Source organism: Pithys albifrons, chromosome 24 (assembly GCF_047495875.1).
Source record: "Pithys albifrons albifrons isolate INPA30051 chromosome 24, PitAlb_v1, whole genome shotgun sequence".
In the NCBI taxonomy this organism is placed as follows: Eukaryota; Metazoa; Chordata; class Aves; order Passeriformes; family Thamnophilidae; genus Pithys; species Pithys albifrons.
In genome coordinates, this window is record NC_092481.1 from 5022532 (window position 1) to 5045532 (window position 23001).

General features: G+C 47.7%; 1 protein-coding gene across 1 annotated transcript in view; it reads left to right on the forward strand.

The window, feature by feature from the left end:
- The window catches only part of GRIK3 (glutamate ionotropic receptor kainate type subunit 3), a 93617-nt gene that overhangs the window by 34656 nt on the left and 35960 nt on the right, over nt 1-23001 (forward strand). Inside the window, exons 2-5 of the mRNA XM_071576997.1 lie at nt 15449-15625; nt 16438-16695; nt 17973-18154; nt 20901-20954. Coding sequence (XP_071433098.1) covers nt 15449-15625; nt 16438-16695; nt 17973-18154; nt 20901-20954 — 671 coding nt within the window. The remainder of the gene's footprint in view (nt 1-15448; nt 15626-16437; nt 16696-17972; nt 18155-20900; nt 20955-23001) is intronic.

Genomic DNA, 23001 nt, shown 5'->3' on the forward strand with positions numbered 1-23001 from the left:
TCTGAAGCAATTTGCAGGAGTTTATTGAATCCCCACAGGGAGCTCCAGATGGTTTGTGTGGCCAGTGTGGCTTTCATTGCTCATGCAAAAGCTGCCCTGAGTGTTCAGGAGCGTTTGTGATGGTAACAGGGTTTGCTTTCCCTCTCTCCCTCTCTCCATGGACTTGGGGATTCTCTCCCCACTGAAGCTCTGCCAGGGCACCTCTCTCCTCCCCAGTGCCAACACGGGCCCTGGCCAAGAGGGATGTGTCCTCCCTGTGCAGCACATTGATAGTTCTCCCCTTTTGCATTTTCTTGGATTGTTAGAGGCTCATCCTCAGATCTGCCCTTCTGTTTTTTACGATGCTTAAAGATGACTCTGTGGGCTCTATAATGAGACAATCTGTTGTCATTGGGCTGTTCCACTGGGTTTGTAGCCACATTAATGCTACAGCACAGCATTTCCCAGGAGAATGAGAGCCTCAGGGCTGCTCCTGACTCCTGTTACACCTTCCTGTGGTGCAGGTGCAGGCCTCCATCCTGTCCCCAGTCTCCACTTGCACCTCCCAAGAGCTTTAGAGCTTCAGGTTTCAACCTACAAGATTCCCACACAGTCCTGTCACATTCAGTAAAGCCACCCCCTACAAACCCCCCTCAGCAAAGTACAGGTGAGCTCATCTCTTTCCTGGGCTCCATTTCCACACTTGGGATCAGCCTGTGACTTTGCAAACCTTCTCAGGGGCAGAGAGAAGTCCTGAATCAATTATATATTCATGCTATTCTTTTCTTGTAGTTTCCAACAGTTCTCTGCCATATGCTGTGCTCTCACTGCATTCTACCTAAAGTAAAAAGTATTTGAGGTTTGGGGTTTTTTTCAGTCGTGCATTTTTAATTGGGCTATAAATTCCACTTTGTTGTGTTCTAGAATGTTATTTTTATTTTCCAATAGAAATGTCTCTTCTTTGATGAGGGCAGAGATTTATTACCTAATTTCCAACTTTATGGCTCCCTTTTGGTCTGTTGTTTTAGCTCTTTCCTAGTTATACAGACAATCCCTTTCCCCTGTCTTTTTATAGTTGAATTTCCTCAAATCCTTATTTCTGTGCTACTCATTAATACCCACTTCCTTTACCCAGTCTCCTCAGGATTCTTATGGGATCCATTCCTAGACCTACATTTCCATTTTATATCTTCTTGAGGATGTCTCTGAGCCTTCCATAATTAGACAACATATTGTCACTGAGCTGTGTGATGTTACGACGATTTTATGGCCATGTTTATGCTCTGCCCCCTGCCCAAAGCCTGCACAGAAACACTGAAAGGACATTGGATGTGTTTATTTTTATACACCCATGGAGAATGTCACACCAGCCTGTGGCTGTTCGTAGGTAAAGCTACAGCCTCTTGCCCAAGATCCTGCCAGGAGGCTGCACCATTAACTGGTGTTTTAACCGAGTTTGTGTAATGGGAGGAAAACGGAGCCAAAGTTAATTTAAGCACAAATACCTTGTAACCTGCTAATTAAACCAACTCCCTGGTGTTCTGCCCTAAAATGCCTCCTCATTAATTGGTGCAGGCAGCACATGGCAGCGGGTACACAAGTAGGACACAGCTGTGCCACGGGCAGAGGGGTGTCCTGGCTTGGACAACTCCACCCCAGCACAGGGAGGGTGTGGGGGGGGTACCTTGAGTACCTGCCCTGCTCACCTGCAGAGCTAAACTGCCCCAGGGAGCTGGGGTGAAACCCAGCCTGAGGGCAAAGCCCAGGACGTGTTGGGTGCTGGCCACTCTGCAGCTGAAATGCAGCCCAGGACTGGCCTGGTGTGGTGACTCTGAGAGGGCAATTCAGGTTTTAATTTCATCCCTTGCACTGGCTACAGGGCTCAGTTTCTGACCTTTCTGCACGTGCTTGCTGTGTTTGTCTAAGCAAAGCCTTTTTTGCTTCTAAACTAAAGAACCAACCCTCATCCTCCACTATTATTTTAGTCTGTTTATACAAAGTGTAGCTCAGTACAGACTTGAAAGGTCACAGGAAACCTGGGGAGTGAATTGGCCCCATTGGTTCTAACACTGCTTTGACATTGGAAGATTCCTTGTTATTAAGCCAGGAAAAGGCACAGTTACTAGTAACTGATTCCATTTTAAAAATGAAAATTTTCAGAAAGATTCAGAGCAATGAAGAGCCTCCCACCCTCCTTCTAAAAAAGTGTTTCCAGTGGGGGATCAGCAAGAAGAGGAGAGAAGTTCAGAAAGGCATTTTTTGTTTATCCCTTTAGCTCCACAGACAACCCTCATGTTCTCCCTGTGACCTTTCACTTATGTTCCTCCTACAGAGCCAGACCTTTGTGTTTCTTTGTTTCAGCACTTCAAAGCAAGGATTATTTGAAGAACTCTCAAGGAAAAAATAAGTTTCTTATATTCATGCAATATATGCTGTAAGAATATGTTTCAGATTTGCCAGCAAGATGTACTTGAGATCAACAATCCCTGCTTGGATGAGTTCTGGGAGGGGAAGCTAAAAATAGCATTATTAACAGTAAAATCTGCTGAGAACAGTAAACCAATACCTGAGCACACACATGGCTGCACAAATGTCTTTGGCCCTTCCACAGCCTCATCACTGTGATCGCCCACCCCTCTGAGCAGGGCAACCAGCTGTGGGGACACGTCCTCATGGTCCCCTACCCATAGAGGTGACACAGGAGCTGTGGCATCCTAGGCACCCAAAATCACTTGTCCCCAGCCTGCCACACCCACTGCGAGTGCTGCTGAGCCCTCCCTTCACTACGGGATAAAGGAGTGGAATTATCTCTGCACCAGTCCGATATTCACCCTTCCATTGGGTCCTACTGACCTTCTGGGATTTGTGTGTGGATCACTTTAATCTGAGGGAATAAACAGTTGTGGGTTTCCTTAGGTGATGGGAGAAGGGAAAAATGAGACTCACCTCTCAAACCCGTTCACTTGCTTTAGCAGCATGTTAATGAATGAGGTTCAGAGCAGCTCTTGCGAGCAAAGAAAGCCCAGCTGGAATAAACAGTTCCGCATGTTAATCCAGTCAGGGTTTGTCTTCATCTCCAAGGGGACTGCAGGATCATTACTGCATTAAGGCTCAGCTACACAAAGCAGGAGGAGCAGAGGTTGAAGCTGTGGGACTTTTGGTTTCATCAAGCCTGACATCTCTGAGATAACACATCATTTTCATCTCCATTTGAAAGCATTAATAAAAATTTGTTAGTTCAACATGAATGCTTCAGAAAGAGCCTCCCAAAGCCACAAAACTGAATATAGAGCTCAAATGCATCAAAATTAACTCCTGTTTACTGGGGAAGAAGCACTTTATTACTGCAAGATGGGTAAGGATCACGCCTGGAGCTCCAGCCAGCACCTCCCTCACACCTACCAGGAGGGAGAGGAATCCTGCTGAGCCAGAGTGCGCAGGATCCAAACTTGCTACTGATCTTGAGCAAAGAATCATCTTCCTGAGTCTTAATCCTACCATCTGGTAGCTCTAAAAGCCACGTCCCTTCTCCCCCTGCCTTCTAGCTGGTGTCTGGTGTTTCTCTTTGCACTATAAAGCTGTAGGATTCTCTTTTTACTACAAAGCCAAGCAAAGCACTGAACAGCTGGGTTATCCCAACTCATTGTCTGGTGAGGCATGACTTAGGTCAGTCCTTGAAGTATTTCCATAAACAGTATTTAAGAAGTAAAATAATTCACACTGCATTTCTTCCAAGTATTTTCCCAAGAGGGACCTGAGCAAAGCCTGGAGATCCACACTGCTCCCTGCTCAGGAGAAGGCAAGGTCACCTCCACAGCTGGGGCACCCCAGGAAGCTGCCACTGTCCTGCCCCAATGACTAAGGCTCTGCTGGGGCAGCAGTGAGAGGGGCAAGGTTGGACCCTGTCTCACTTTATGTAGTTTCAGATCTTTTCTGCATTGTTTCTACATTTCAGCAGCAAGGTCCACAGCAGGAGCAGAAATACCACCATTGATTTCTCGTGCTGCCTCATGTATCCTCATTATTACAGCCCCACAGTGTTACCGCTTGATTTTAATTAAGGGAATCCCACAAAACACACGGACTGCACACACTCTGCATGGCAGAGCAGCCAAGCTCAATATCAGCTGTAGGAGTGCACAGCTCTGAGCAGGACCTGCAATGATGAACTCCTGTGCTCCCAGTCCAGCTCCCTTGCTGGGATGTTGCTGGGAAGTTACTGGGACTGAATTCAGGATTTTGCAGAGGATTTTGCCAGTAACCCGACGCTTCAGCTCATCAGATTCATGTCCTGCTGCCCAGCACAGTTTCACTTACTGCTGGGCCAGAAGATGCCAGGAGCATCTTTTCCAAATACCCTTTAAATGTATTACACATTTCAAGAAGAAAGTGCTGCATAAACCAGCGGCTCGGCACTGCAGTGATGGGGGGTGTCTGCAGCATCCTCTCCATGTTTGCATTCACACAGACTGTTCTACTTATTAATCTCAGTTTTTCTCACTTAACTCTGAAACTGAAGCTATTACTCAGGTTCTGCACCACTTACCTGTAAATGAGAGGGTAAGTCAGAGGCACTGTTCCTGGTCACTGGCCCAGACATGGAGCAGTGACCCCTGTGGAGCTGCTCCCCAGCTGCTCGTCCCATGCACAGGAGGAAGAGAAGGAGGAGGATTGTTTTGCCCAACTTCATGTGGTTTCCCCCCAGACAATCTGCTTACTGTAGAGACCTTGTGAGAGGAGGATGCCAGCTCATGTTCACTGGTTTATAAATAGAGTGGGAAATAGGAACCCTTCACTCCACAGATTTCCTGTCAGAAATCTCTTCCTTCAATATGCTTTTTAATTAAAATCAAATTCAGCTCAGCTACATGTTAAACTCCTTTTGCATCTCCCACTCACCAGTATCCCTTTTTCCCAAGCTTCTTCAAACCATTTTTCCACTGAATTCATGCTACTCACAGTTTACAGCTCCCAGTTTATACCACACCACCATTACTCAGGGGATATCAACACACCTAAAAGGTAAGGAATGGCAGGAAAGCCACCTATTCTAGAATAAAAAAAGTTTCACTTCAGTCAGTAGATCCTCTCCCATTAACCCTTCCAGAGACCTGCCTGCTCCCTGGAGCAGATTGCTTATGGCTGCTAACGAGGCATGAGTTATTCCTCATGTTTATGATAGGGCAATGTATCCCATTAATTAGCTCTGCATGAATCAATGGGAGCCACTGAACACATAATCCTTGGTAATTCATAACACTGGAGTAAACAGTGTCCTGAGTGTTAAATAAACAGTGATCATGATGATGAATCTGAGAATTACCACAAAACATCAAAGCTCCAGGGTTGGTGTGAGCAGCTACAGGGTCTGGTCAGTGCTGAGCCAACAGTGACACAGGGACATCCACTGTCCCAGGTGACATCAGTGTGTGTGGAGTCACTGCACAGTTTTAATTTAATTTGGATCTATTGATAAAGTTTTCCTCTTCCACCTCTTCTAGAAATGGAATAGTTTTCAAATTCCCTTTTCTGAGCCACCAACTAATAATTTCCCCACTTCAATTTGTGTTTCACTGTGTAGAGTCATAATAATGGATATTTAGCTTCATTAGCACACACTTTATTCAGTTTCTTCTGAGACACTCAGCTCTGCCAGTGGGGCAGTGGATCCTTCTGGCAGTGGGATCCCCCTGTGGAGCACCAACCCCCAGCCCATGGCACCCACACAGCCCCTGCTGCTCTTTTGTGGGCATCCTGTTCTTCTGTGAAATGGAACAGATTTTTAAATAGCTGGTTTTGATCATTTAGGGGATGTGGAATTCCTTTGGAGCCATGCTGCCCAGCAGGTCCCACACATCCCTTCACATCCCCTGCTCTGTGTGTGGTTGTTTGTAAACCAAGAGTACAGATGACAGGAAAATAATGAAAGCATTTTTCAGGGCGGATCCTTTTGTCATTCCCTTTTTTCTTTCGTTGCCCAGAATAAAGTGCTGCTTTTAAGCCAGCAAATCTTTCAGCTGTAATTACCCTGGGCATTCAGAATTGAAAATTAAGAAATGGGATGGGAATGAAAGGAATAATAACCATTCATAAAAAGTATTGAACATCACAGTTTTACAAAATGCCCACCCCAGACAGACCTTTCCCCCCATTAAAGATTGTGGTCGAGATAGATTGTGAAGGAATTTCTAAAAAATCCTGAGCTTTTTTTTCTGCATAGGTCCCAGTGCAGCCCCCCAATGCACCCCCTCACCTCCTGTGCCTAGCAAGTATCATATACTGGCAAAGTCTGTTTTTCCCTCTGCTTAACAGCATTAAGTTAGGAAGATATCAAGGCTAAAATTGATCTCTGAATCTCCCAATTACACCTTGGACTGCCCTGAGTGCCACCAGCACGGGCAGGTCCATCCCACGGAGTCCCAGGCTCCCTCTGCATCCCACAGCTCCTGGAGACCTGTTGAAATCTATTGCAGACCTTTGATCTCTTCTTACAAAAAGGTTTTTCTGTGGAGAGTGGATGGGATTAAGCAGAAACTATTTTCCCAGAGCACTCTGTGGGCTATCCCCCCCCTCCCCGGCTCCCCCCCTTGTTTTCTTTTAAACAGAAGATGGCAACAGCAAAGACCCTGACAAGGCTTTGGAACTCTCAGTTCCTAAATGGAATCCATTCCATCAGTCAAATTCAAGATCTATCTGGACCAAATACTCAGCATGTGGCACAAAAACCTTGTAAAACTGTACTGTTAAATATTTAGGGCAGATGACAAACAACATGTCATAATATTTGCAGAACTGTGTTTGCCATTCAATGCATCATCTTACTCAAGGCCCTGGTTTTTGGAGGCATCAATGCAAGAGTGAGAAACAAGCAGTGTTTGGTTACACTGTGAATGCAGAATGAGATTTAGTGTAGTTTTCTTAAGTCTAATATTATATGCTACATGCCAGGTGGGCATTAACATTTATTAGCTGGGGCTTAGCAATGAATATGTAGGAAGTATTTAATTAGCGTGCAATAATTGATATTTTAATTCAGCTTGGTGGTTTTGTGCATGACCAGTGGGCTCCCTAAGTGCAGAGCCCAGAGATTTGCAAATTCCACTTTAACTGGGAAGGTAGTTTTTCCCCCCAAAATAGCAGTTTTGGTTTCCAACATTGGTTATTTAGTTTACAGTGAATTTTCACAAATGAAGCAGTTGGACCCAGTTTGCAGTGGGATAAGTGGGAAGAGCATTCACCTGCTCTGGGGATTGTGTGCAGGGGGACATGGGGCCAGCCCTCATCTGGAGTATTTTACCACTCTGCAGGTTTGTTATAAGCCTGGTAACTCTTGTGATGAGCTGGGATTTATTTCAGTGTGGCCTCACTCCCTGTTCCATATCTTGTCTGAGCTGTGCCCCAATGGACACCCCAAATTCCTCCACAGGGCAATAAAACATCATGGAAAATACACTTCCATCTGTGTCACCTCAATACTGTATTACAGATCCCCAATAATTTTAAGCTTTCAAACTCCTTTGTCTCCCATATATTACATTTTAACACGTGCTCACAGCCCAAAGCACCACCATGAAAATGACATCTGAGCATGCCTGATTTATCTGGCCATTGGTGATTCCCAGGACACATCTACTGAGCTTAGGCTGTCTCAGTGATGTTTTGGGGGGATGTCCATGTCTTGGAGCAGGAGGGCAAGGCTGGGCATTGAAGGTGACTGGTGTCAGTGGCACAGTCCAACTCAGCTGCCTCTCCCTGGCACTGAGGTGTCAGAGAGGGGAGGTAGGAATCAATATCGTGGTTTAATTCTGTACCTGTGGCATCTCACACACAAATTTGAATTGGTAATTAATCCCAGGGAGCCCAGCTACCTAGTGAGGGGTCCCATAGTGAGAACAAGTCAAACTTGAGTAGACCAAAGCTGCAAGATCTCCTTGTTGCAGAGAAATTACCACTTAGGGCAAAACTGCAGAGCCTGTGGGAGGCTTTCCCAGCCAGTGCTGGGGGGATGGTGGGACTGGATGTCACTGGGAGATCAGCCTCTCAGGGGTTCTCAAGCTGCAGCTCCCTGTCACTTGTGGAGACTTGCATTTATTGTGTAGTTTCGTGGCATTTTCCTTGCCTTTATCTTGATGGGAATCCATTCCTATGAGATTATGATGCTGCTTTCTCCTTTTTTTTTAATTAATTGAGCCAGCTTAAAAAAAAAAAAGCCCATTTCATTTTAATCATGTATTATGCAAATTACAAATTTAAATATCATTAAGAAATCTGTTGCTAACTTAATTTATTTCTGCTGTAGCACCACTGAAGGCTTTTGATCTCAGATTAGCGCTTTGATCCGCTCCCTTGGTCGGGGTTACGCTCTGTCGCTGCGGTAAACGCTCTTCCTCAGATGTCAAACGTGCAACACCAGAACAGCTTGTTCGAAGCATGGCAAGGGAAACGCTGCCAATTAGGCCAAACGAGGAGGGTTTGCAATGAGGAGAAGTTTGTTTCCAGGAGCTGCAGCCCTTTCTGCTGTGCCCTGGCCATGCCCTGGCCCATGGGGATGAGCAGTGCCGTGACCGGCGCGTGGCCAAGGATGCAATGGGTCATCCCTGGGAGCAGCAACAAACCTTCCCAGACCTTTCCTATCTACTGTTCATTAAAAGCACAACCTGCCATGTTCCATTAATTCCTCATTTAGTGCGAGTAAAGTGCTGATACATACATTTTAGCTCCAGTGTTTTTAATCAGTTAATTTAACCAGAAGCATTAATAATGTATTTCTTTGCCACTTGACTGCTCATCTGTTAAGCAGCTTATATATAGGAGAAGAATGTCACCCCCTGTGACATGAAGTGCCTAATTCAGAGCAAATGAAATAGGATTTTGCATATTCAATAACAAAATGAGAAAAGAAGGAGACACCGTCTCCTGGGAATGGATCAACCTGCTGTGACGGGATTTCTGTCCTGGCAGGCGGGAAATCCCTCCCCGTGGGACACACTCACGCTTTGCGTATCTGATTTTCTGGTTGAGTTCATTTTCCTGGCATTACTCAGCAAGTACCTGGCTCTGCCTCCTGCTGCACCGTGTCGTGGAATCGGAGGCCCTGGGAATGTGGCTCAGTCCATCAGCTCCTCCACCAGCCACTGTGGGGTGCCCAGGACACCCTCAGAGTGAGCAGGGCTGTGGGCAGGGAGGTGGCAGCGGGGTGGTCCCCACTCATGTTCAGCCCTGTGCTGCAGGTTCACAGCAGCTGAAATTGGAATGTTGCTGTTCACCTTTGGGTGTGCTGGGGGAATGGGGAGATCCCAGTCACCTTGGGGACAGGTCACCCCACTGCACCTGTCCCTCCTCTGAGCATGGGGGATTCAGGAAGGTCAAGAGCTGCCCTGCCCCTTGTCATGCATCTTCTGGAGGGTGTTGGGAAGTGAATCCAGTCAGGTATGCCAAGGAGTTCAGGGGCCTCCAGAACCCAAGCCTGGAAGGACTGCATTGAGTCTCCACTTGGCTCCATCATGGGCATGGTGGAAGCTCTTCAGTGGGCAGGAGTGGCTTGTCAGCCCATGGAGGCAGCACAAAACCAGGGTCCTCAATAGAAATAGCTGGAAATACCTTGGACCTGAGAGCCAGGGAAGCTGCTAGAGTGGGAGCAGCATCCCTCTGCTCAGGGACAGGCTGATGCCTTTTTAATTTGTACAAAAGAGATGTGCAATGAACACAGGCAGCGTGTGAGTGCAAGCGATCCAGACACACCGGCTCTGAGGTTTATCCTCTCCCTGTGTTCCAGGCAGATCCTGCTCCTGGGTTTTTAGCAATCAGCATCCAGAGCAAGCAGCCCCCGTGGGCAGGGCCAGCGCAGCCCCCGAGCCGCCGAGCCCTATGCAGGGGCTCTCTTGCATGATGCGTGTTGATGAAGCCTGAAATTGCTTTGGATCCGTGGCTGTGCTGCATCACATTAAGCAGTGCCACGCTGAAGTGACAGGGCCAGTGCATGATCAGCAGCACTTGAAGGGGACAGGGACTCAGATCCTGCCGCTCTGTCATAACCAGGAATGCACTGACAGACCTCGGGAATTATTTTCATCTCCTTCCCAGAAGGTTTGTTTCAATCAGTTTGCAAGTTCTGCTTACTGCCTTGGCATGGAGCAGCTCCATGGTCCTGCCATAGGCCACATCCCAGGATGCTGCCATCTGACATGTATGGCTTGATGGAAGCCTGTGAAGGGCCGGGACAGGGGGATCTGCTCTGCCTCTCCAGCTGCAAGGGTTTCCCAGGAGTAACAATGGCTCCAGAAGGGTGGGAGCCCCCACATTCCTGGCACTGCCTTCTTCACTCATAAGTTTATAGGATGGTTTTGTTTCTGTTGGGAAGCACCAGCTGACACCAGAAGTGGGGTCTCTGCTCCACACCAGATTGAGCACAGGAGCAGCTCCTGCTCTGGCTGTAGGAGCTCATGGAGCATTTCACAGCAGCAGCTCCTTGGGGAAAGGTGCAAGGGGAGATTTCTTGTGAATAAATCTGTGATTGCTTTCCCCCTTTTGCTTTTTTTTTTTTTGGTGATATTTATTATCTTCTGGATTTTGCTGCTCTCATTGCATTCTTATTATTGCACCTGGGACTGCCACAGTCCCTTGGGACAGGCAGGCTCAGGGAGTTGTAGCCCTATTCCCTGTCACAATCTCCTGCTCCAGGGAACAAACTTTCACTTCCCAGCAATGCTATCTCATTTCTCTTTATCACTTTAAACACCAGCCCTGGGGAGAGCTGGACCATGACAGTGAGATTCTCCTCACTGGAGTGGTCAGCCAAGCAGCAGCATCAGTTCTCAAGCCTCCTAGGGAGGCAGGTCTGTGAGGAGGGACTCTCCATCCTCTGCCTCGAGGGCCTGCCAAGTGGCATTCTGCAGGAACAGGCTTTAAATTCTGTGTACCTGTCCTGATCGGCCCATTTGCTGATACTGACCCCAAAACAGAGCAATTTGTCCTCAGAAGAGATAAAATCCATGCCCCAACCAGCCAACCCTGAAACTCACCAGGAGAAACTTTCTATAACCTGAGAGAAAAAATAAAAACCAAAACATAAAATACAGGTCTGTGCACGGGAGGGCTGTGAGAGGGAGCAGGAGCTGCTGTGTCCCTGAGGAGCTCTGCTGGCTCCATCCTCGGTAAGAGCTGTCTCAAACCAGGTATTTCTTCCCGGATGTCACATGGAAAGAGGCTGTCAGAGCTGTCTAAATGTGTGAACAACACTGTCAGCGGGGGAGAGAAAAGTGTTATCAGAAATAGTTGTTCTTCAAAGCTAAATAACTCCGTGATTTTGTACGGAGTAGAAGATAAGACATCACACCACATGCTGAGGGCTGTTGGAATTTTCTTTCTGAGAATGAAGCTGTTTGTTTTGGTAAAAGGGGAAGAGGGGAGAAAGTGAAAATCTAAAATACTTTGACTTTCTTGACTTAGCTCTTGACAAAGGTAAAAATAACTGTGCTGGCACTCAGCCTGCATAGCCACAGCCCAGGATCAGCTGGAGTAGTGGAAATGGGTTCTCAGTTCACTTTCCAGCTCCACTTCTGGGGCCTTTCCCGAGATCTTCCAGTGCCATCCCTGGGGATGGAGCAGTGTGGTGCAGCTTTGCTGGATGCAGACATAGTTGGGTCTGTTCTGATTGGCATCAGAGGGATATTGGGTGTTCCCTGGGATCCAGATTATACTCTGAAGAGAGGCCAAAGTTCTGCTCCTCTGTGTGAGACCCTCTGCTTTGCAGCCAAACCTCCCCTTGTACCAGGCCAGGCTTCTTCCCCAGCCCAGCCCCACTACTGCACTCTGGACTAGACCTAAAGGGGAGCTTCAAGCATTTGCTCTGGAATCTCATTTTGAATTTTGAAAACTCTCCTCCTCCGCAGCAGCATCAGGGTCATCAAATAAAATAACATGAAGTAATCGAGACATGAAGTTGATTCTAATCAGTGTGTTTTCCTATACACAGGCTGACATTCTCTGGAGAGCAATTAGTCTGCTTTAAGAGTAAAAGACAACTGAATAATTATTTAACCTCTCTGGGATTGATTTTAAAAACTAAGAAGTCAGATATAATAATGGATGACTCCATAAAAAAATACATAAAAGTAAGTGAGAAGGGTCGAAAGTCTTTGAACCTGTCATTGACAGCTTGTGTGAGGCATCTCCCACAGGGCTGACTCCCAGTCCAGATGCCACTGCACCAACGACCCTACAAACATGGCATGAAAAGAAGGTTTACAAGGAAAAACATCTATGCAGACAAATTCAACCTGAATTAAGAAGCCTCAGCGTGTGTTGAACAACACATGGTGCTGCAGTGGGGAGTCCATGGGCTGCACTGGCTGGTCAAGGACCAGCATGGTCCCCTCCTGGATAAATCAGGCAGCAAAGCCTCTCATGAACCTCAGGAGGATGTCACCAAGCCTGACAGACCTTGTCATGGCTATCTTTTATCTGTCTGCCAAGCCACAGGAGGGCAAGAAAGAAGGAATGGGAAGCTGGGACCTGCACAGACAGGCAATACTGGGGAGAGACCATTAGCACCAGGGAGCAGCATCCGGTGATCTCCAAGACACTGGAATTAACTTCAAAAATAGAGCTGAGGTAGAAATGGTTTAGAGATACAGCACCACTAAAGGACCTTTAGTTTTTCTCTGTCAGGTGGAATTTTTTGATAGGTAGTGTATAGGAGACTGTTTTATTGTGGACTTTTCACACCCATTGGCTCTCACTCATGAGACTGAAGCTGGGAGAGGTTCCTGCCCAAAGCCTGCATGGGCTCACTCATTGTGGATTTGACCACAACTGTGTGCAGTCCTCAGCAGCAGATTGCCCAGCCCTGCGTGGCTCCATCTTTTCTGCTGAGGGTTGCAGGGGACCCCTGGGGTCCCCCAGCCCAGCCATCAGCCAGCTGATGTCACATCTCTCATGCTCTCAGTGGCATAAGCAGATAGTCTCCATTTTGCTCAAATGGAAGAACTGCAACAATTATTTTCATAATTAGCTGGCTTTTCAAATTAATGCCAGTTATGCTTTGTAATCATGATGAAGATTATGCATTAATCATCTGTTTCAAGCCGGTTATTAGGCTCTTTAAATAATGATGGGAATGAACATCTCTGAAGGAGTGGGGCAGCAGCCAAGAGGGACAGGAGGGTGGGATCTGTGGGATCTGATGGGATGGGCTGTGCTGGCAGCATAGGATCTGACATCAGGCACTCCCAGTCCCCCCAGGTTCTGAGTGAAGGCTGTGCCACGTGGTGGCTGCACTCAGCACCTCAGGAACTGTGGGACATTCTCAATGTCCTGGTGTATTCCCAGTGTGTTCCCAGCAGGGGAATCCAAAATACATCACTTCTGCCTGTCCCTTCTCTCATTGCCTGGCACTGAATCCAAGGGTGGCTGCACAGAAAATTCTCTTCTGTCAAAAAGCCCATTATATCCAGTTGGATGCCTGGAACAGGAATTTATTTGGGATAAAACACCCCTAATCCACATACCCAGCCCTTCCATATTCTCTCATAATAAGACATGCTCCAATGCAATCTGAAAGCGCCGGGCTGGGAGAAAGCCTAATGCCAGCTAGTGGATAATCAATGTAACATGAATCCAGTTATCACTTCAGGACAATGCTACCAAACAAAAATCCCTTGTTAAAATGGCCTGGACAGTGAAGCTTTGAACAGAACGATGGGGATGAATCTCACACTCACTTAAGTTTTGTTTATTATTTCTACTGTAATGTTGTATATGAACTTTCTGTGCCCTAAGAAACTTAAACTGAGCTACCAGCATGTGCAGACTTCGATGTGGATGAATAATTTTCTTTGCACTAGTCAAAACCCAAATGTTTTGTCATGATCCAGTGAGAATGAGGCACGTGAACAATTTTGCTATGCTCTTGCCTACACTGCTTGGCATTCTGGACTGAAAACCTGGTCATGAATGATAGGCTGAAAATCTCATGGGACTGAATGAGTGTCCAGAATGAACATTCAGCCTCTTTTTCTTTATTTCCCCCATTACCAAAATTAGCACTAAGTGCAGTATTTTTTTCTAGCAGAGGCGTGCAGGGAACAGCTCAAACTTTTTTTGGATGTTTATGAATGCAAATTAATTCCCACACTCACTTCACATCTGGGCACAGGGATGCACAAAGTCTAGAGAGGAAGAGGAGAGAAGGGACTTGTAATGATCAAGAGGAGCAGAAAGTCAGAGGCCTTTTGCAACTCCCTCTGCTCCCCTGCTGTGAAATATCCAACCATCACTCTTGTGCTTCGCCCCATCCAGAGCTCCACTTGGGCTCCTTGAGAGGAGACTCACCCAGGGCGTGGCTGTCAGCAGAGATATCAGCTTAGTTCTGACCAAACTGGCACTCCTGGCTAACACCAAACTGCCACAAAACCATAGAGAATGTGCTCCAGCCCCTAGAGAAGGATTCATGCCGTTGCCTGAAAGCCAGGAGGAGCAGACATCTGTTGTCTACCACAAAGCATTTGAGGACTACCTTAAATTGAAGAGGAAGATTCTCCTTCTGCTAATGAACCCCGAGACCATCTGTTACCAGTTGTACTAGTTTAACTCACTCATCCATTACATATTTTAGTTTACTTTTTATTAAGACAGAACAAGGTTTGTGTCTTCCCGTGGTTTGTGATGGGTGTGGGATGGATCCCAGATCTCAGAGACAAGGACATGCCATTGCATAATCCACACCTGCACCCAGTCACTCCAATCAGAGTGGCTGTCAGTGGGAACTGAGGACAGGACTCAGACACGGAGCCAAGAAACCCAGTGATGTGCAACATGAGCTTGTTGCCCTTGGGGAGGTGTCATGGCATTAACAATGTTTGAACACGAGAAAGCTGCATCCAAGATGTGCATTACTGAGCAGAGAAGCTGTAGGGTAGCAAATCCAGAAGTCTCTGCTGGTCAGAATTAAGAACCTGGTGAACTAAGTGTGAGGAACAATAAAAGAGGAGAAGGGCACTGGAAATGGCACTAAAAATGTCTACCATCAGCACTGCCCTGACTGGATCCTGTGTGAGGATGAGAGGTGGGTGGTGATGCAGGAGGAGTCCAAGGGAAGGGCAGTACCAGCTTTGTACTCAGTAACTCCTCACAGCACAGACCTGTAGCAGCCCTGCAGCTGGGCAATAAGCCTGTCCACACTTCCAAGGTCAGCTCGTAAAGTTTTATGGGAAGCCACTCATCTGTCTCATAAAAATACTCCAAGACTTTAAATTGCCTACTACTGCCCCACAAAGCTGCCACCCTGAACACTCTCACAGACCAGCATTTAACAAAAAAACAGGCATTTTCATGTCTTTATTTCAGTCCAGGACAGGACCTGGAGCAAGCCCTGCTCTGCCTGCAAATATTCCAAGAGTTTTCTCTCCCTTGATGCGTAAGAATATGAAACAAATTTGATGTGGCTCAAAGGTGAGTTTTTGTCTTTCAGGAGGAATCTTTGAGTATGCAGATGGCCCCAACACACAGGTGATGAGTGCTGAGGAGCAAGCCTTCCGATTCTCCGCCAACATTATTAACAGGAACAGAACTTTGTTGCCTAACACAACCCTGACCTATGACATCCAGAGGATACACTTCCACGACAGCTTTGAAGCAACTAAGAAAGGTAAGAGCAGAGAAAACTTCTGAGCAGCTTTGTGGCCATTTATTCAGCACAAGAAAGGTCTGCTTTCACCAGAGACCCGGAGTTCATTCTGCCCTGCTCTCACCAGTGATCTGGATGAGAACTCCTGCTGGAGCTGACCTTCCACAGCCTTTTTAATGCAAGGGGAACAAGTACCTTTTTTCCCTCTGCAAACCTCACAAAACCTCACTCCTTTCACAGCATTTGCTCTAATCCTGAATGAGGGTCTGGAGGCCATGCCTGTGTTTGTGCCACTGTATCCCTGGCAGTGTTCACATCCATCGTGTGGCTATTCTGTTCTCTTACTAACAGTCAGTTTTGATTACTGCATAACAACAGCCCACTTGAATTACTGAAGGGGAGGGAAGAAATGGGACTGCACAGCGAAGGCTGTGGGGCTGGTGACCTGAGGGCTCATGGAGTTTGATTCTGGTTTGGGAGAAAGGAAACCTGCTGTCTGAGCCAGAGGCTATCGGAGGAACATCGCTGGGAGGGGGGATCTGCTCCCAGCCAGCCCAGTGACCCCCTGTCCCTTTTCAGATGGTTTTGTGGTGGAAGTTCCCTCAGAGCTCTGCCTGGCACTGCTCTGTGACTCTACCCATCAGTCCGGACCCATCTGCCATAATCCCTCCTCTCTCTCTCTGCCTCAACACTACTGTAATTTCCCAGTATCAGGGCTGTGTTATGGCCCAGAAGTGTCTGTTCACCCACTGTCACCCAGTCCAGGGCAGGCTCAGCAGTCTGTGCCCAGGGCTGCCCCACACTCTGACAACATCCCTCCCTTCCCCTTCCAGCCTGTGACCAGCTCGCTCTGGGGGTTGTTGCAATATTCGGACCTTCCCAAGGCTCCTGCACCAACGCTGTCCAGTCTATCTGTAACGCCCTGGAAGTGCCCCACATACAGCTCCGATGGAAGCACCACCCTTTGGATAACAAGGACACTTTCTATGTCAACCTGTATCCTGACTATGCTTCCCTGAGTCACGCCATTCTGGACCTTGTGCAGTATCTGAAGTGGAGGTCAGCCACAGTGGTGTATGACGACAGCACAGGTAGGGAAAGGAGGGGTTTGAAGGAAGAATCATGGAGGTTTTGTGTTGTGGATCCCTTTGACAACTTCTCCCATTAGCCCTTCCAGGAGCCAAAAGACCTCCCGTGCAGCGATGGTTTCCCAGGCATTCAGGCTGGTGTTGTGGGAGCCCTGGGGTCTTTCTAAGCATTTCACTCACAAAGCTCTAAGTGAGTGGAGGACCCCCAGCTCCCTGAGCTATCAGAGGATCACAGGGGGTTTTCACTGACACTGGGGTAATCAACTCAGCCTGGCTCTTTTGGCACCAGCAAAGCCCTGTCTGTGGCTGCCGTGGAGGGTGAAGTTCCCAGCTAAAGCAAAAGCAGTTCTGGAAAGTTTTTTGTTTTCTGGCTAATTCTGTAACACAGAGCGGACAAAGTTTTTCATGTAAGGAAAGCTGTTGATGGTTAAACAAAGCAAAGTGCTGCACAGCACTAGAGATAGACTCCCAAAAAACAAAAGCCACATTGGGTAGCCTGTCCAACCTAATTCCACTAAACCAAATGGTTTCTTTAGGGGAGGGCTGATGAGAACACAGTTTGACATTCCTGTTTTGCAAATGTGGGTCACAGTATGTTCCCTTTGTGGCATATTCTAATGTGTTTCTTGTGCTATGCAGAGGGACACGCTGCTCTCTTCCCCCTTTCAATAGGCATCTGCTGAAATCATCCTTGCAACTCAAGATTCCAATAATTCCTGCTCAGCTTATGCATCCAGCATGGCTTTGTGCCTTGTGCAGGAAACAGAAACGAATTCTCAGGGTAATAGGAAGTTAGGAGTTGTGATTAAGTGACCGTTACGATCTACACGATTCATAAATCCAAGCGCATATTCATTCTTTCCTTTTGCTGCTGGGCATGGTAAATATGTAAATTGTAATTTGTTGTGCAGCTGATGATCACATCCTGTCCTTTCTCAAGGGCACATTTGCTTAAGAAAATTTGCCATGATCCCAGAACTGTCAAAAGTTAGGACCAACCTGCTTCCTACCTGATGGAGGGACCCTGCCCATCTCTGGCAGGGCAGCAGGGAATGACCAGGAAAAGTCATTCTGTTGTAGAACAGCTGCTCTGGAAGTATCTGGGGGTTAATGATTGACATGTGGCACCTTGATGTTGATACCCTCTAGCAATGGCCATTGGAGGGAGGGAGGGAGGGAGGAAGGTGCTCACCTCATTCCACAGAGAACAGGGAAGCACCTGGCCTGTGGGGAGGGCAGACCTGTAACACTGTGGGTTTGTCTCTGTGTGACTCTTGAAGGCCTCATCCGGCTGCAGGAGCTCATCATGGCCCCGTCCCGCTACAACATCCGCCTGAAGATCCGCCAGCTCCCACTGGACACTGACGATGCCCGGCCGCTGCTGAAGGAGATGAAGCGGGGCAGGGAATTCCGCATCATCTTCGACTGCAGCCACCTGATGGCAGCTCAGATCCTCAAGCAGGTGAGAGGGAACAGTGGGGAAAAGCAGAAGTGGCCACAGAGGAGTCTATGAATATGGGGTGGCTGCACTGCAGGGAGACCCCACAGGTTACCCTGGGTTGTAGATTTCCCTTGGGCCCTGATCCATAGCCACACTAAAAGCTACTCCATGTCCATCCTTTAAGGATATTGGGTTTCTGCAGAACATGGAATTTTCACTGACAAACTGGAAGTATTGAAAAGTGACTGTGGATAAGAATGAACAAATATTACAGGAGGAGAAAGGGCTGTCTTGAACATGAAGCCAAGCCCAGGCTGGTGCCAGACAATTCTGTGGTTCTCCCTGCAGCTTCACAGCTCCATCCCCCTGCCCTCTGCCTCCTCCATCCAGAGCAGCACCCGTGGCTTTCCCAGCCACACCCAGAATCCTCTATCCCTTCCCCAACATGGTGTGCAATTCTTGGACTTTAAGCCAGATGTCAGTGATTTGCCATTCAATTGGACTCTCCTTTCTTTCTTCATGAGATCCCCCACTGGCATTCTTGCTGCTCACCCCAGATCCTCCTCATTCCCAAGTGCCTTTGGATTTTGGGGTCAATATGAGGCAATGACTCCCACAAAGATGCTAAAAACCAGCCAGCAGAAGTGTTGCTCCTCTCAGCCCAGCATGACACCTCCACACAGATTAAATAAATCCCCTGAAGGGCTACGAAAGAGAGCACAAGGAAAGAGCTTCCTCCTGCAGCCTGCTTGATGCAAAATGAAGGGAAGTGCTCAGAGAACTCAGAAAGCCTGGAAGGGATTATTACAGAAAGCAATAGAAGGGGCTCGTTCTCTCCTGCCTGTTTTTTTCCCGTGCTGGCTGTGTTTGGTGCTGCTCACTTATTATGCAGTTTATTATAGTTTATTGTGCCATCTGCTCTGCTCATCACCGTGAGTACAGAGTGAGGAAGATGGAGGAGAGGGGGGGACTAGGGGGAGACAACTCTAAGTCCTTCTGGCAGGTTTTGTGTGTGTGTGTCAGGTTTTTGTCGGGACCCAAAGGCATGGATTTCAGCTTAACAATATTACACAGTGTTATTTTTACTCAGGGAAATACTGTGAAGCATTTTCAGAGTCTGAGAAGGTGCACAAACCCAAATCACAGCCTGAGTGGTCTCTGCTCTGGTGTGAAGCACTGAGCAGGCTCAGAGCAGTGTACCATGATCTGCAGGTCACTTGTATCTGCTGAAGGTTAGAAAGCTTATAAACCTCATATTTCCCTCACTTTTCTAACTTTATCAAGAAATGCACATCTAGAGGTGCCACCTTCACTTGTGAAACAGCACTTTTACACCAGAGGTACAAATTGGGCAAAGGCAAAGTCATCTCCTGGAGAGTGAGTCCTGCTCACGAGGCCTTCCTCTCCTGCCTCAGGTTTTCCTGAGGCTTTCCTTGGTTTTGGTCCCTTTTTATCACTCCACATCTGCTGTGTGGCTTCCCCTAGCCCTGTTCTCCCTGCTCAGTCCCAAGCAGTGCTTGTGCTCTGCAGGGCACAGCTGTGCCTGTCAGCTCTAACAGAGCTGCCACTCCCATCCTGCCATTGCCTGTGGCTTATCCACCAGGATGATTATTTATTCATTTCCCCACAAACCCAGATGCATCCTGCCCCAGGCTGCCAGTGCTTCCTTCTGAGAGAAGGTCTGGGCTCTTCACCTGTGTATGGCCAAAATGATTCGAAATGAACCTGAACTGGAATTTCATGATTTGCTCCTGATTGCTTACCCATCACTAAGTGATGCTTCCCATACTGAGGTACCATTCCCCGCTCCAGCTTTTTGCACCAGGACGTGCAGAAGGGAGGGAGCTATGATGCAGTCCATCAGATCCACCAACCAGGCAGGGATGGGGGAACAGAACAGGACAGTGTGTGGCCACACATCAACAGCCTCCAGACTTTCTAAAAGCTACTACCAGAGCAGGAAACCTGGGGTGAAATCACACTCTAGTAACAACATGTAGGCTTGCAATCCAGATCCTTTCCTTTTCCCCTGTTTTTTGACATCTCATTTCTTCTCAGACTGTCACTTTCTTCCTCAGAGCTAAATTCCGCCCTAGTAATTTTAGCAAAATCCAAGGGAAGCAAATGTTACCTGGGGGGGACTCGAAGTTGCTTTCCCATGAGTGGGGATTTTAAAGTGCTCTTGCATGTGTTTGCTCCAGAAAACACGCTCACAGAGTCGGCATCCCAAGCAAACTCATGGAAATCTCTTTCCTGTCACCAGCCACCAGCTTCAAGGTGACCTTTTTCAGAGACTCAAACGTGATCCCCCTGTGTTGTGCAGGGTCTGGATGTGGTTGTCCAGCCAAGACCCCTCCAGCCCAGGATTGTCCTCTGACATAGCTCACAGGATAGCCTGTTCTCTCCAGTTCTCTCCAGTGCTCAGTTATGCAAATCCCAGCAATCTGTGTGAGCCATCCTCTGTGTTGGGATTGGCCAGGAACCTTGCAGAAATGCCACTGGGCACTCCCTCGTGGGAGCTGGGCACTGGGGCTTTGCCATCGTTTCAGAATGCTTTGAGGACCACGGCTCAGCCCAGAACTGGAGCACATGCCTCTTGCTGGCCAAGCACGTGCTTACCTGCTCCACAGTATTGACCCTTAATCCAGCCTCTGTGTTTCCATGTCTGCCTCCTGCCCCATTTACCGATCAGCTCTGAACTTTATGTTGCATGGCTGTTACATTCTTGTATCTACTTTACTAACCTCCTTTCCCTATTCTCCTCAAGGCCATGGCAATGGGAATGATGACAGAATACTACCACTTCATCTTCACCACTCTGGTAAAGTATCTGTCTGTGCACACACCTTGTACACTCGCAGCTGGGTTGGGTGGAATGTGAGGGAGGCTGGGATAGGTGTTCGATCAAGGTGTGCACCGTGCTGCAATGGGGTGGGAAATGCAAGGGGACAGGAGGTCTGGGACCCTACCAGAGCAGGGCTGGACTTCATCTGAGAGATGTCAGTTTTTCCTTACCCTCCTTTTGGACGGGTCACTCCTTTGAAGCAGCTCTGGCTTGCGCAGATGTGCGTTCTGGTGTTATTTCCCCTTCCAGTCATTTTGATTTCAGTGCAGGTCCCCAGGCACTGACAGATGAGCACAGTGTGAGCGTGTGGGGCTGCAGCCCCCACACAGGATTGGTAGGACCCTGTTTCAGCAGGAGCTGAGAATGAGCCTGTGTGCCCATCCAGGTCTCCCTGCAGAGCCAGGAGCAGCCCTGCTGTGGCCCAGAGTTCATTCCTGCAGGTTTATTTTGCAGGAGATGAACTCAGCCTGACATTAACTCCCCTCTGTTAAACACGGGCCAGTTCCTCTCTGACTCTGGGAGGCATTTGGCTTTTCCTGTCAGGGCCACTTGTGTCTCCATTTAAGATGCTATTGTCTAGTCTACTGTTGAATTTTGTGTGATTTTGAAAATCCAATTTATCTTTTTGCCTTTAGGAAAGAAACAGACTAAACTAACCCTTAAAAACTGCAAAATTTATTTTTCAAATGCAAAAGACATTTTAATTACCCCTGCTGCCATTATCTATTCCAGGCAGCTTTAAGCATTTCCCAGATAACCTCCTATTAATCAGCCCCAGCTGAGCCTGGAGTACATTTCATGTGTAGGTACAGCCTGGAGGTGGGAAAAGAAGAATTATAATAAATTAATAGATAAGCAATCACAATTAATGCCACTTTCCTGAAATAACAGTTATATCATGGGAAAGATATTTTAATCTGTCATTCCTTAAGGCAATGTTTTCCTAGCTTGCAATGCCTGTGCTTCAGCTTCCCCAGTATGAGACCCATGGGGTGCTAATGAATTAGTCTATTATGTTATACTGAATGTTTCTAAAAGGTCCCCAGTCAATACTGAGCACAGTGTATCAACACTTGGCATGAAATGCTTCAACATTTTGCTAGGCAGCACGACTACAGTTCACTGACTCCGGCATGAAGAGCCCCATCAGCCTTTTCCACCAGAGGAGGAGAAGGAGGAGGAACTGCTGAGCCCTCCTCTCTGGCACACACAGCTTTCACATCCAAAGTACCTGCAGGGAGAACCCCTAAGCTCCAAAATTCTGGGCGTGTCTCAGCAGTTTGTAAAATGAGTCCTTGCAGACATGATGAATCTCCCCCACCATCCAGCACTCCAGGCAAAGCTGTGTCCATTCAGGGCTCCCCATGAGCTGTGGGGGAAACCTCAGCCATGGGCTCCACACAGCAACACATGGAGATGCCCTTCCTGGACACCCCTATTTCCAGCTTCTGACTGTGGTGAGGATCAGTCCTCAGCACTGCCACCACCACTGAGGAACCCAAGCTGGGCTAACTGGAGAGGGGGGAGAGCACATGCAAGGGAGGGGGAGAACATCACAGGAACACCGAGAGTATAATAAAGGGTGGAGGGGAGAATTAATTTGCAGTACAGAAAATAATGAGTGAACGAGAATGTAGATGAGGTGGAAAATAGAACCAGATGTTTCAATTTGTGGCTGTGCAAGAGCAGAAAAATCAGAAGAAACTGATCTGATGATTCTCCTCTACACCTCCCCATGTCCTGACACTCAGCTGGTATTCTGAATTATCCTCTGATTCCAGGAGGTGATAAATCAGGCTGCAGCTGAGATTTAAACTGGAACCAAGAAGTAATCTTATGGGAGGTTGGTTTCTATAGGAACTTGGTGAAACAAAGGGTCAGGGGGGAGCAGTAGGGCAGGGAGGGCACCCAAAATATCAGTAGGATCGAAGAGTTGGCCAGGGCTGGTGGTCTGACAGCTGGACAAGGGAGACCACAGGGTCTGGAGCTTGGGGGATCAGATTTGTCACATACAGTCATGTTC